The sequence below is a fragment of the Clarias gariepinus genome, chromosome 18 (genome assembly GCF_024256425.1).
Source record: "Clarias gariepinus isolate MV-2021 ecotype Netherlands chromosome 18, CGAR_prim_01v2, whole genome shotgun sequence".
Lineage (NCBI taxonomy): Eukaryota > Metazoa > Chordata > Actinopteri > Siluriformes > Clariidae > Clarias > Clarias gariepinus.
The window spans coordinates 22,006,618-22,021,735 of record NC_071117.1 but is presented as its reverse complement, the minus strand read 5'-3'; the positions used below and the strand labels follow the sequence as shown (position 1 = coordinate 22,021,735).

The 15,118-nt window shown below is 37.7% G+C and overlaps 1 protein-coding gene across 5 annotated transcripts in view; it reads left to right on the top strand.

Moving 5' to 3' along the window:
* dmd (dystrophin) overlaps positions 1-15,118 on the top strand; it is a 201,531-nt gene that overhangs the window by 140,217 nt on the left and 46,196 nt on the right. For all 5 annotated transcript variants that reach the window (XR_008355731.1, XM_053477075.1, XM_053477074.1 and 2 more), the window contains 4 exons: positions 3,167-3,228; positions 11,586-11,660; positions 11,945-12,146; positions 14,978-15,063. Coding sequence is in view for 4 of the 5 variants with exons in the window: in XM_053477075.1 (XP_053333050.1) it covers positions 3,167-3,228; positions 11,586-11,660; positions 11,945-12,146; positions 14,978-15,063 (425 nt within the window). In the remaining variant the exon portion in view is untranslated. The remainder of the gene's footprint in view (positions 1-3,166; positions 3,229-11,585; positions 11,661-11,944; positions 12,147-14,977; positions 15,064-15,118) is intronic.

Genomic DNA, 15,118 nt, shown 5'->3' with positions numbered 1-15,118 from the left:
CAGTGTAGTAAGCACATAATAAGAGCGCAGTGCGATCAGATCGGATATAGTAATAACCCAGTTCAATTTTAATTAAACTGGGTGAGCTCATGATAATAGCCATAATAGGAAATTAGTGACAACATGATAGACGTAGTATGAACGGGACATAGTATGAACTTGGTTGAATGCACATTTAAATTTTTTTTTGTGAGTTCTTGTTCTTCAAAGGTTGCAGTGTGACAGGGGTCTGAGAGTAGTTTTTCTTTCCTTAGAGGAGTCAAACCAGAGTACAGGCTTGAATCCTTTAGAGAGTGCAGTGTTGCGCACTTTCTGCTTGTTTTTAAAAGGTGGTAAAAGTTCATCCCCTTCAGCCATAATCATAAAACCGCTGAGAGGTGACATTCACTGATTATATCTTTACAGTGGAACTTGTGGGATATGTTAGCTCGCATTCAAGATACAAATTCCGGAACAATAAATGCTTCAATTTCTGTCATTTCTTAGAACCATTTGTTTTTGTAAATTGAATTCACTGACATAAAAAAAATGACTCACGTAGCGGGCCATGGTTTAGCTGGTCTGCAGTAGGAGCAAAGAACATAACGAGCCTGTTGCCTATTAGTGCAGGCTACTTTTACACACTGTTTTCCTTTTTTTAGAGTTAGTCTACAGTGGCTTAAGTGTTATCCCACCATATGACATCACTCTGTAAAGGATGGGTTTGCAGAAGAAATATTTAATTACTTGTTGGGTTAGGGTGTCGAAATGAGTTGTTGTGATAAGTTATGTACATTTTCTTTTACAATTTTTCATGTTGTTTTGGGTATTTTTGCTCTCAAGCTTGCTCATTACAATGATTATAGAAAAAATAATGAAATATTAATATAAAAATATCCACATGAGCTGTACATAAGAGAACGGAATCATTAATAAGACCATTAGCACTTTCAGTGCTTTTCATGATGTATAGGCCATACAGAGTTACTACAGAATCATAAAGCTTACAGAAGATGAGAAAGTTTGATATCAGCTTATAAGTAGATGTTTTTTAATCAGATTTTTTTAAATGAGAGGTTTGGTAACTGCCAGTTTAGCAGCTGGAGTAAAATCCAGATTGCTTTTTAAAAACAATGCGATGAGAAAATTGCAAAAGCTGTCACTGAGTATATATATGGTATGCAGTGAATCTGAGTTTAAGTTTAAGTTGATATCAAGGGTTGTACAAGTTTATGCTATTCCCTTTGTGTGGCGGTCCTGCTCACTAATCAGAACTGCCATGAACCAAATCGACAGTGTATACACCCTTTAACAAAAACACATAAAACCAGATTAAAATGTTCCATTCATAGTGTGAAAAAATGGCTTCTCCAGAGCCAGAAGCACCATTGAGTTTATGCTAAAGAAAAGCAGTACTTTAGTGATCTGGGATTATTTTCATTAAAGACGCAAAACAAAAGAAGGTACTGTTCAACGCCTGCTGTAAAACAATCACCACATCGCAAGGCAGCATCACAAACCTACATCAAAACCTGAAATGTCCCACACACAGCTCTGTGATAAATGTTAAATAAAGGGAGTAAAGCTCTGCTCTGCTCCCAGAGTTGATTGGTACTCAGTATGGATATGGCAAGGAAAAAAAGTATTAAATGTTTTTTTAAGGGCAATAGGCAGATTTAAACTGGAAGGAGGGAGATCAAGACCAAAAGGTCGCGATAATGCAAAATAGGGGATGCCAACCAACGGGTAACACCAAGAAGACAAAAGTATTAGAAACTTCTTTACACACTGGATTAAAGCGATTTAAAATAAGCTAGGGCTGGGCGATTTTGCCCCCCAAAAAAATCTTCGATTTTTAAAGAAAAATTCAAGTTTTGATTCGATTTTTAGATTTTTTTTCAATTATATCACCAGTGTGGTTGTCGGGGAAATACGCTGTCTGAAGGCAGATGCTGCGCAGAGTCCAACTAGTGTTGATGTAGTGAACCGTCAGACTCAGATATGGCTGCATCGTCCGGCTGGACCACAGGTCCGTTGTGGCTGAGTAGAACTGTATCTCCTCCAGCTCACTGCGGGTTGTATTGTACAGGCGAGGCAGCGCTACATCGGCGAAATACTTGCGACTGGGGACAACGTATCTCGCATCTAACACTTTCAGCATGTGATTAAAGCCTCGCTTTTCAACAGAATAAATTGGCAGCATGTCTGTGGCAATATAAAACGTGATCGCCTGAGTAATCGCTTTCCATCGCGCTCCGTTCTTGTCATGCGATACACAGTTTGTAAAGCTCTCGGGAAGTGTAGTTTGCTTTTTAGCAGGTGTGCTAGAGGAGCCGCTTTCGCTACGGAGCCGGCTGCACTTCTCCCATTCTTCAGAGTGGTTTATTCCTCAGGTGCTGGAAAAGATTTGTTGTACTGCTGCTTCCAGTAGCAACAGCCTTGAAACATATTTTGCAGCAAGGCTTCGTCTGTGTTTCGTCTGCTGCATCAAAACCAAACCAGTTCCAAATTACGGAATTATTTGTGCCTTTCTTTGGAAGTAGTTCTCTGCTACACGCTGCCATGTTGTTTTGACTGTGTAGGCGGGGCGGCGGCTGGCTCATATCGCGCTACGGCAACAACAAGGACGTAACGCGGAAAAGTACGAAAAAACTATTGTGTCAAAAAACTCGAGTTTGCAAAATAAAAATCGTTGTAAACTACAAAATCGATAAATAGATTAAATCGATTTTTTACCCAGCCCTAAGATAAGCACATACTGTATTTTAAATACTTTCTTTAATGTTTCGTTGCTGTTCATGAGAGTTTAGTAAAATTACCTGCTCATTATGCTATCAGAGATTGTTTACAGAATAGTCATGTTTTTTCCCTATTAAAATAGTTTTTTTATGTTTGGCTGGATTATGCAACCAAGTGGTATGATGTCAATGGAAGTACAAATTTCAATCTTCCATTAACAGAAGGCATCAAGTCTATCCCAGGGGACTGGGCACTAGGCAGGATACAGCTTGGATGGGGTGCCACGCACACACACACACACACACACACACACACACACACACACACACACACACACACACAGCGCATAATTTTGGGACTGCCAGTTAGCCTAATCAACATGTCTTTGGACTGTGGGAGGAATCCGTGCCATATCCATAACCACTGCTCTCTGTGATTTATCCTACAGCCATCTAACACAAACAACTTGTTGGGACCATCCAAAAATGGCTGAATTGTACCAGTCCTTAGGTAAGTTGATTTTTATTTGCATATATTAAAAACAAATGATAAAATGTTACAAGCACAAAAAAAGAAGAAGAAAAGAACAATTTAAAAACTTGATTCCCCGTCATTTCTATTTTAAATATTGTTTGGATATACTGTATGCTGTGTGTGTACCTGTCCTCTTCTGTCTGAGAATAGAATCTGTCTGATATTGGAGAAACAGCACTGGAAGAGTTTACAAAATATTCTATAAAATATTGAGATCAGATGAGACAGAAATGCAGATTTCTTTTGCACTAAGCTACAGTGCTTGAAGAATGAGCACTCTATTTGTCTTCCTCTTTTTACCCCGCCCACTAATTTCCAATATCGCCTATGTTTTTCATAATTTGCATAATATGCAAAATCTATTTTTCTAGGTTTCTTCTCCTTAGATTGTTGCTGTATTATAACATTATCAGTGGTATTATGCCAAACCACAGTACGTAACTAGGAGTTGTTTAAAACATATAGAATTTTTTTGCCATGTCTGCCACATGGCAATTAATTTATACAGAGCAAAGCTTATTCCAACATCTGTAATGCATGACTGCCTGTATGCAGCTGCATAAAGTGTAAGAACTTTATACAGATCATGATTTTTTAAATCAAATCAAATCTTGGTGTGTGGTCATTAAGAAGAAACAGGTTAAAGGTCAGAGAATAGTTTTTTAGGAACTGAACATGTTATACTGTACATAACACTTAAAAATTCTTTTTTTCTTGACCAGCATTTTTGTTTTCAAAACCTCAATCACAATACAGATCTGGCCTTTAAAAACGCACGTTTTCGGAAAAGGGATCCCACGACTTGCCGCGGCTGCGCGCGGCAAGCTGTGAAAATGCCCTTTAATACCTGTAGGGGGCAGTCGTGTTTCAGTCTAAAGTATTGTGTATCTACTGAAGCCGAAAAATGTTATGTCTCTTAGGCGGCCATTGACAGCAAGCGACAGAGCTCATAAACGTGTCAAGCTCAAACTGTTATGTATTTATTCATCATTTTCATTCAGAATTATTATTATTATTAGTAGTAGTAGTTCTCCAAATTTATTATTATTATTATTATTGTAACGCACCCGCGCGTGTGCAAAAGGACTACAAAGATGTATAATGTAAGCCTATATGCGCTTTAAACGCAGGCGGGTACTGGTGGCTCAGTGGTAGGTGATTCGCCTGGCATGTGGAAGACCCGGGTTCGATTCCCAGCCAGTACTCAAAATGCCGGCGCTATGCGCTAAAATGCCACGATATAGTCATTACGTTATCAAGTTATGCTTCAGTACTATATGCATGTTTGCCACCTCACATAGGCAAAAAGTGTAAAACAAAGGATTCACATTTATTACATTTTCACCCAGAGCGGGATTCAAACCAGGGTCTGGACGATTTTATAGGATATACGGATATTATACGGATATTATTTAAGCAACGCCACACCACGTGGAAAGCGGCAAAAATGCTTCAATTTCATTGACTGTCACTGAGTGTCAGCTATTCACGACTGGCCCTCGCGGCCATCAAGACAACATCAAGACAAACAACATATAAATCTATAAAGACAATATTTTAAAAGGAATGGAAATAAAACTGAACAGATAAGCTGAAATAAAATCAGTAGCAGCAGTAGCTCACACTAGTAAACTAGTTACTTATTTTAATTATTATGGTAGTCAATATTAATACAAAATAATGCTGAGAAACATTATTTCAATTAATATTGACCACCATCATAATAACTAGCACAAGTTAGTGCTGCTACTAATTTTATTCTGTTTGATTGCCATTCTTTTTACTTGGCTCTGGTAGTTTAGGGGAGACGTGTTGGTCATCATCAGCATTTATTATGATGTGGGATGTGGTGCGCTGCTGGGTCCAGCCTCACTGTCCCTGACCTGTTATAGGCAGAATCTGTTTATTTGAAGCATTTCACAGCATTTACCTCTAAAGCTTTTTCCTATTTTTGCGTAACCTTTTCTTCTTCCTGCTTTTCAATTATGTAAATTATTATTAATTTGCTCAGAAAATTCACTGCATCGAGAAAGGATCAATATCTAAAATGTTTAAGATGCCCACGTGTGTGGACAAAGAATACAAAAGTGTATAATCTTTAATAAAGTTAGCCTAATACAATATTGTTTCCAATGCTGAAGCAAACATGATTTTGTTTTAATCTATTCATTGAATACAACGCGACAGCGCGCTCCGAGGTGAAGCGCACCCACAGTTACTGTAATCCCCCATCTCACCTTTACAACAGGTGTGAAGTCATCAAACCGGTTTCGCTGCTGGGGGAATTCATGGAATTGGGGGTTTTAAAATAAATTAACAAGACCGAGCAGACTTCAGACAGGGGGTTTGGTTGGTTAGAAGTGGCGCTGATGGGGGGCGGGACTGCCTCCACCACATCACGTACTTCCCTGATCTCGGACTAAACTCCGCGCTTTGCTTTTATAATGTGGAGCAAGCCCGAGATCATATTAACGTAGCATTCATCATTCAAAGTTATTCGTATCAGTGTATAGTAAGTGTGATTTGAAAAGTTTTATAACTCCACCTGCCACAGTTTCAGCCCAGTGGAACAATCTGACTACATGTGAAGTGCCATGAAAAAATATTTGCCCCTTCCTATTTTTTTCTTTTCATATTTGTTACACTTGTATAGGTGAGAACGTATAGGTTAATATGTATAGGTGAGAACAGCTGATTCACACTTGGGGAGAGTGAATAATTTGCATTTGAATGTTGTCTGGCATTGTAAGCACACGCAGTGACACTAAAAGAACAATAGGATTAATAGGAATAGGAGGCACTAAAGAGGAGGATTTTAATTTAGACTAGCTGCCACTTTTTAGTCTTATAATGCCCACATGACATGCTGGTACAGAGCTGGACATAGCTCATCCATGCCAATGATCTCGGGTTTGCACCCTGCGCTATAAAATACGAGTACGACGGCCATCCGCGGACAGCAGCTCCTGCCTCCGTGCGCTCGCGCTGGCTCTTCTTTGAAGTCCCTGGGGCGCGTTCCATTTGCCCCGTTTGCATGCCGCACTTCCGCGTTGTGTGCGCGCGTCTCACTCACACCGCGTAGTAAAATCCACTGTAAACCAACAAACCCCGAGTATTTTATAGCGCGGATGAACCCGGGATCATTAGCAAGGAGAGCTCTTCTTCACTATTCGTGCCTAATTCCGCAGCCCAGCTTCTTCTCATATCTGAAGGGGAGGCCGCCTAACTAGTGAGCGAGGAGCGATATTGATTTGGGCGCACGCCGTGACAGGCTGAAAAAAAACTATTGTCCTCAAAAATGTAACAGATGAGGACTCTGATTAATGTGCAAAAACTATATATTAAAACTATATAAGACTACATGCCTTTATAAGACTCAACTTTTATTTAAGCGCACTCAAAATAACGTTGTGATTTTATAAATGTTTGAAAGCAAATAAGGTGCGCTGTTCTTGTTTTTGGTGAACTTGAGCGCGTCAGAAAATGAACGCAAACATTTTTTAAAATGGTCAGAGTCAGTCTGCTTGCTGTTTTCTTGACGCGTTCATAATCATTAGTCTACTTCTGCCGGTGCGCTCTGGAAAACTCCATGCATGCGGCTGAGCGCTGATTAAAACTATGGAGTAAATTAAAGAGTAGAATCACGATGCCGAATCGAAGTCCTGAGCCCAAACCTCATTTAAATTAAATTAACAAATACTATAAGTAAAAAAAACAATAGCCCACGTTTAGAAACCGTTTATAAATTCTTTTCGACATGAGTTGGCCTGGTGTTATGCGCAGAGCGCCGGGAGATTTCCTGAAGCTCCGAAATCACTGGGGCATTTTTTCTAAATAGATGCTTTAATAACTGATGGAGGTTTTGAGCTGTATATACACGCAGTTTTGAGGGGTTTAAAACGAATTAGTCCGAGCAGACCTACATGAAAGGTGAGAAGTGAGTAACTGAGCGCGCTGTAACGGTGTATATGCTGTACAACACGCGTTTATTAACCTTTTGATAAAAACGCTGCCTTTTGTAAAGTGAAAGTACTTTACAAAAGACGAACAGCTTTATTTCAGTCATGAATTCACAATCACATCACATTCCAGCTATTATTTCCAGCCGTGGTTAAATAATGGATGAAATAATTATTAAATGCTGGACACAAACAGCAAATATGATGATTATTATAAAAAGCCAGAAGAAGTTCGTGGTCATAAAATAATATTTACTTAATAATATAATATATATAGTTCATTCATGTTTTCTGATGATGTCGACATATTTTTACGTTTTAAATACGATATGTTGGCATATTCACGAATCAGGACATTCGCAGTTAACACTATCAGATAGCCTACTAACAGGAAATTAAATTAATTTCAACAACATGTAAACCGAGACATTGCCATGTCTTTCACTGTTTTGTCCCTGTTAAAACATTACAAAAAATATATAAGAAACTTATTAAGAATTTTAAAGCACGAATTTGGGCATCTCATTTCATCATTATGAAAATAATATGAAGCACATATACACACATTTATCATGAAAGATCTGTTGTAAAGCAAAATAAAATTCATGTTTGCTTCAGCATTGGGAACAATATTGTTTTAGGCTAAGTAATTATACACAGTTCTTCTTGATATCAAAATCTATGGTTAAGATTTATTGATAAATGTTCAATAAATATTACTGTTTCTTTCTGATATTTATCATCTCTTTTGTTGCCTAATTAAAAATATACCATGACTTTCTCTAACCAAACATCAGGAAAACTACAGTACTTCTTGTGGTTCACATTAGGGCCTTGTGATGGTTTCCTCATACACACGATGTACAGTGCATCCGGGAAAGTATTCACAGCGCATCACTTTTTCCACATTTTGTTATGTTACAGCCTTATTCCAAAATGGATGAAATTCATTTTTTTCCTTAGAATTCTACACACCACACCCCATAATGACAACATAAAAATAGTTTACTTGAGGTTTTTGCAAATTTATGAAAAAAAAACAAAACAAAATTGAGAAATAACATGTACATAAGTATTCACAGCCTTTGCTCAATACTTTGTCGATGCACCTTTGGCAGCAATTACAGTCTCAAATCTTTTTAAGTATGATGCCACAAGCTTGCTACAATGCCAGTTTCGCCCATTCCTCTTTGCAGCATCTCTCAAGTTCCATCAGGTTGGATGGGAAGCGTCAGTGCACAGCCATTTTAAGATCTCTCCAGCGATGTTTAACTGGATTTAAGTCTGGGCTCTGGCTGGGCCACTCAAGGACATTCACAGAGGTGTCCTAAAGCCACTCCTTTGATATCTTGGCTGTGTGCTTGGGGTTGTTGTCCTGCTGAAAGATAAATCCTTCGCCCCAGTCAAGAGGTCAAGAGGTTTTCACCCAGGATGTCTCTGTACATTGCTGCAGTCATCTTACCCCTTATCCTGACTGGTTTCCCAGTTCCTGCCACTGAAAAACATCCCCACAGCATGATGCTGACACCACCATGCTTTACTGTAGGGATGGTATTGGCCTGGTGATGAGCGGTGCCTGGTTTCCTTTAAACGGGACGCCTGGCATTCACACCAAAGAGTTCAATCTTTGTCTCATCAGACCAAAGGATTTTGTTTCTCATGGTCTGAGAGTCCTTCAGGTGCCTTTTGGAAAACTCCATGCGGGCTGCCATGTGCCTTTTACTAAGGAGTGGTTTCTGTCTGGCCACTCTACTATATAGGCCTGATTGATGGATTGCTACAGAGATGGTTGTCCTTCTGAAAGGTTCTCCTCTCTCCACAGAGGACCTTTGGAGCTCTGACAGAGTGACCATCGGGTTCTTGGTCATCTCCCTGACTAATACCTCTTTTCTACTGCTCTGGTTCCTGTGCCGGTTCCGTGCCGGCTCCCAATTTTGGAACCAGTGCCACGCTTTTCCACAGAAAAAAATTGGTGCCGGTGCCCTAAAATGAGCACCAAACTGGCCCCTAAACTCTGCTAGTCTAGTCGCGAGAACCCGTGACGTCATGAGGGTTATAGGGATTGTTTAAAAAAAAAATGGCGGCGACCCAAACATGGAGCGCGGACGAAACTAAAGCGCTTTTAGCTATTTGGACATTCCCAGAGATTCAGGAGAAATTAGAAAGTGCCTTAAAAAAAAAGGGTATAAGGAAATACGGGAAGAACTAATAGTCGCAGGATTCACTTGCACAACTGACCAAATTGTGAACGAGCTAAAAAAACTGAAGAAAGACTACAGGGACACAAAGAAGGGGCTGTGTAAAAGCGGCAGCGGTGGAGAAGCAAAAGATTATTTTTATAATGTGATGGATTCGGTGCACAGACCATTGAATCAACTTACTGGGGCATTAAATTCAGCCACAGCAGTGCTCCAGGAAATTGTCTTCTCTTCCACATCGGATCTTGGTAAGCTAAGTTACTTTGTTTACTTTCTTTGTTAGTGTAAAAAAATCTCAGTTGCTACATACGTTTACGTCTTTGTGCAGCCATACTGTTATTATTAATATGATGCTTTAACTTGTTGCTCAATGATTCATGATGTTGTATGTGTACAGTATGGGTGGGTTTACAACACATTCTGTTGAAAGAAGCGCTATCCAAGATGTAAAACCTTTAAAGGAAGGCATTAATGCGTTGTTACTGTGTACAAAATTGAACAAACCGAAAATATGAAATTGATGTTTTCTGTACTGTTGATATTTAGACTCAAACACATCATGTGTGGAAAGCCCTGAAGAACAGGAAGAATGCAGTGCATCTTCACCTTTAAGTGAAGCTTTCTCATCTACGGAACCACGAAGGAAAGGTAAGTATTGTTTTGTCACCAGTTTCTCAGTAATGGCAATTTGTATTAAAAATTCTATATAACTTGTGTGTATTATATATTAAGCCAATTTGCTTATTTTTATTTGTGTTTCATTACACAGCTAATAGAAAGACGAGAGAACGGGATAATGAGGAACTACTTGCCTATTTGGAAAGATCAGATGAGCAGTTTCTACAGCAAAGTAGAGAGATGAACGAGGCCATTCATAAAAAAATGGATGAAGCCTTAGGTGCTATGCTGGGCCTTTTGGAGCAAATGGTTACGGTTATGGAGAGAAACCAGACATTTTTATTTTATTATTGTAATCATTTATTTTTATTTATTATTGTAATCACAGTTTAATGTTCCAAAAAATTTTGCACTTTACTTGTTCTTCAATTGTTTGCAATGTTGCACTTCAATAAAACACTACAGATTTTTTGGTCCTGTCTGTTGAAGTAGTCCATTGATACAGCTCTTACATCAGCTCCTTGTGGATGTCCACGTTCAGGTACTGCCTGAAGAGGAGGCTGCAGATTGACATGCATGGCACAAAGATCCTCACTAAAGTTGTCACCATGCTCCTTACATATATTGTGCAGCACACAGCAGGCCAACACCATCTTTGTAAGGTCAAGTTGGCAATCATTCCTTTTCATCAGACATCTCCAACGTCCTTTTAACCTACCGAAGCTCATTTCCACGACTGACCTTGCACTGCTTATTCTGTAATTATACTTCTGTTGTTGAATTGATAATCTGCCAGTGTCTGAAAATGGCTTCATCAGCCAATTTTGCAGAGGGTAGGCAGGGTCACCGATTAAGTAATGACCAACATCACAACGACAGATGTTAACTTTGCTTTGGCTTAGCAGGTCACACATATGACTGTTTTAACACCCTTGCATCATGAACACTACCAGAAAATCCAACACAAATATCCCCAAATTGTCCTTTTCCATTCACAACAGCTTGTAAAACAACTGAATGCCAGCCTTTGCGGTTAAAGTAATCACTTGGGTACTGTACTCTTTTGGTGCAATTATAGGTATGTGACTTCCATCTATTGCCCCCACACACTGTGGCATTTTTCAGCGACTTTCAAAAAAGTTTGCCATTTCCACAAACTTGGCTGGATCTGGAAATTTTATGTGTTGAGGGAGAAGTACTCTAATCACAGCATCACAAAAGTCCTGCACACAATTACACACGGTGGATATGCCTACTCCAAAAAGGTGGCTCACTGTTCTGTACTCACACACAGTTTTAAGGTGATCTAAAAATTGGAATGTTAAATGTTATTTACTGCATAAATTACGTGTTGAAAAAGAAGAAGAACAACAGTATAGTTAGATACTGTAGCATTACCATTAGCGTTTAAGCTAATGCTAGTCTGGGTTAAAAAAAAACACATTAGTTAACGGGGTCAGGTTAACATCTTAACATGAAGAGTGTAATATGCGAAATCTTTCACAAGGACTGAGTACAATGCTGAATAATGATAATAATAATAATTTCTAATTTACAGCGGATCTCAACAATGTACGATTTTCAGCATACAGAACAGCAATGAAGTTACGACGGTTGCAAAAAGCTCTGTGCTGTAAGTCCATTTCATTACTTTTATTGTAATCTTTTCTGTAATAGAAATTCATTTTCTATAGTAAATGTTAGAAAAAAAGTGACAACCTATGACTATGAATGAAAAAAAACAAAGAATTTTTTTTTAAATCAAAGTTTGGTGTAATAGGAATGAAGAAAACATGAGGTAGTGGAAATGAAATATGGGGACATTGGGACATTGTATTTGCATGTTGACTCTTAATATCATATTTTATTCAATGTCCTTATCTAATTGTACTTTCTACTTACTATCAACTTGTGCAGTGGATCTACTGGGAATGTCAGCAGCATGTGAAGCCTTTGAACAGCACAGCCTGAAACACAATGAGCAGTTCATAGACATCATACAGGTGATAAACTGTCTGACAAGTATCTATGACCGTTTGGAGCAGCAGCATAGCAGCCTCGTGAACGTTCCTCTGTGTGTGGACATGTGTCTGAACTGGTTGCTGAATGTTTATGACACGTAAGTGCCATTTTACTTTCAGGGCAGATTCTCTAAAATCTGCTTTCTGTTTCTTGCCTTGACATGTTTAAATATGTTCTGACCTGAATGTCTAATGGCACTCTATATTTACTCAAAGCCAGTAGAGTTCATAGATGGCTTGTAACACTGTAAATATTAGTTTTTTTTGTATCACAGTACCAATGAAGCAAGTTGTTGACAAATGCAATTTTTCCATCTTCAAAGGTCAAACCAAATGCTGTATGAAGTGTTTTATTATGCACTGCAAGTTTCCTGCTTTCTTTATTTTTTTATAGTATAATGTTATGTAGGCATTAAGTGATATTTTAAACCACACATTTGGGGATGATGTACTTATAACACAATATTTTCTGTTTTTGTTCTGTCTACAAAACACTCATTCTAAACTGTTAATATTCCTAGCAAGAACAGCTTCAACGGTGTCAGATCAAACAGAAAATGGTTACATTTACATACCCTCCACATGCATTCAAGCACTTTTTTGAGATGTCCTCCTATGACAACATTAAATGTAATTATTAGATGTAATTATTTTGCTATTATTATTATTATTATTATTACAGCAATTTATTTATTTATTTATTAAACATATAATATTATCTGAAAAAGCTTATAGTTATTAGATGGGTATAAAGAGAAACAGTGAAGGGAAATTTCACTGTGCACATGCCAGTTATGTGTCTCAGGAGGTTAGATGGCTAAAACTTAAAATGCATATTACTATGCATATACAGTGGTGGCCAAAAGTATTAGGGTTTGAGACTGTGCATAAAATAGGTGATGTCACTTATCAGTTCAAGCCTGACTGAGTTGTGCTGATTAGATTCAGCTGGTTTAGTTAATGTATAGAACCATTATGTGGCAGGAATTTTACATTCTGAAGCCAGAGTGTCCGCCTCTGCACAAAAATGCTTAGGGAAAGATGAGAATTCTCAAGTGAACTCAGAAGTTCTATGGAAAAGTTAATGTACATGATTTTCAAGAACCAATCAAACAGACATGGCTTTCCACACTAAGTATTGATTGGTGTATTGCAAATTTTATTACATAAAACAACAAATTCTTATTATCTTGATTGTCATAATTTTATTAAATTTGAGATTGTTTTAATGTTATCATTAAAACATTGAATTTCACTTTTGTCCTGCGATCTTTGACCATAACAGCAATTAATGATAATACCAGTAATCACAAATAGTTTCATCTTGTGATGGCTATTAAGTTGGGTAATTTAAATGTCTTGCAGAAAATGTGGTGTCTTCATCTTTAAGATTAACAAAAGTTAAATGTAATTTTTAACAGTATATTCAAACCTCAAAAGCAACAAAACATCTTTTTCTGCTTTGGCAAAAAATAATTTGCATTTAAATAAGCAAATAATTAAGAGCCTTTGCAGCCTTACATATTGTTCAGCTGGCAACAACAACAAAAAAAATGCTGAAATTATTGGAATTAAGTTAAGAACTGCTTAGTGCATTGTCAAAACTTGGAAGAATAGTGGTGAACCTTAAAATAAATATGTTCCTGAAAAAAAAGTATGAATGTCCCTTCTTAGAGATCACATAAACGCTTGGTAAAGTTGCATCATATAAATTGGACAATAGAAATGAAAGTTATCTTTAATAGTAAAAGTAAGAGATGAATAAGAGATGGAACTGGTTAGATAGTGTTCTTTTAGCACACTGACACACTGTTAGTTACATGTCCAGTAGTGTTGACAATTAAAACTGACAACAGTCAGACAGATTAACCTCACAGCAGCTTCATTTCTTTAAATGCTAAAGTTATCAGTATCAGCAGTACCTTGGCACGAATCTGTTGGGTTCTTTTTTTGCGAGCTACTCATACACATATATTCTGCTCTAGTTGCTGGTTGGCAAGAAAATAAAGTAGTGTATACTAATGATAGTAAATGTGGTAAATGTAAACATAACATGCTGGTTCATGGCAGTCATACACTACAGTGTGTTCAATAAAGTGTTAGCAGCATTTAAGACCAAAAAGTTTTCAGTTCAGTCCCATGGTTCTGACAAGTCTCATTGCTCGGTACAAGAACCTGTAGTCTGCTTTGAAGACATAAATGTTATAAATATTTTAAAATTTGTTAGAAGTTCATTGCAAATATGTGGCTGATTGTGCCCAACGTGTGAGGTTCTGTAGAAGCTGCTTGCTGTTAACTGAATGTTTAAGATCCTGGTATGATCTGCTAGCCATAGGCTCTAATGTTTTCCTACTGAAAAAATACAGTAGCTTTTGTGTTTATCTGTTTGCTATCGGTAGCTAGGTAGAGTAGTAATGTGTACAACTTTTTTTGCCACACTTTAGTCATGTTTCAAGATTGATTTCAAGATTGATTTATACATGTATTTCAATTCGCCTTTTAATGGCAAAACAAATCTTACAAGAGCTTGCCAGGGTATTTGTATGCTTTTGACTAGAATTACAAAAAGGCGAGTGCCTGGATATGACACTTTACTGCAGTAAAAGTGACACAGAGTCGTCCAGATTAATCTGACTCGTGCACTTAACACACAGAACCACAATGAGACAACAGTGTGGTTCATCAAACACAACCAGTCCACATAAAACATAGTAGATACTCACATTTTAAAAGTTATATTTTCAGGCTAATTTGTACCAGTGTGCTAGTTAAAAATTCATCCTTTATAACAGCACTAAGCACCGCACTGCATCTACAGTACATTCCTTCCGACTGAGCTTTTTTTGTTTGTTTATTTGTTTGTTTTTTTGCAAACAAAAAACAAACAAATTAACTCCATTCATTAACTTCAACTTTATTACTTTTACAGAGGTAGGACTGGGAAAATTCGAACCCTGTCTTTAAAAACAGGAATAATCTCTCTCTGCAAAGCTCATCTTGAAGACAAATACAGATGTAAGTTGTTTTATATGTGGTTAATATTTATTTAATACACCCTGAGAAATGTACA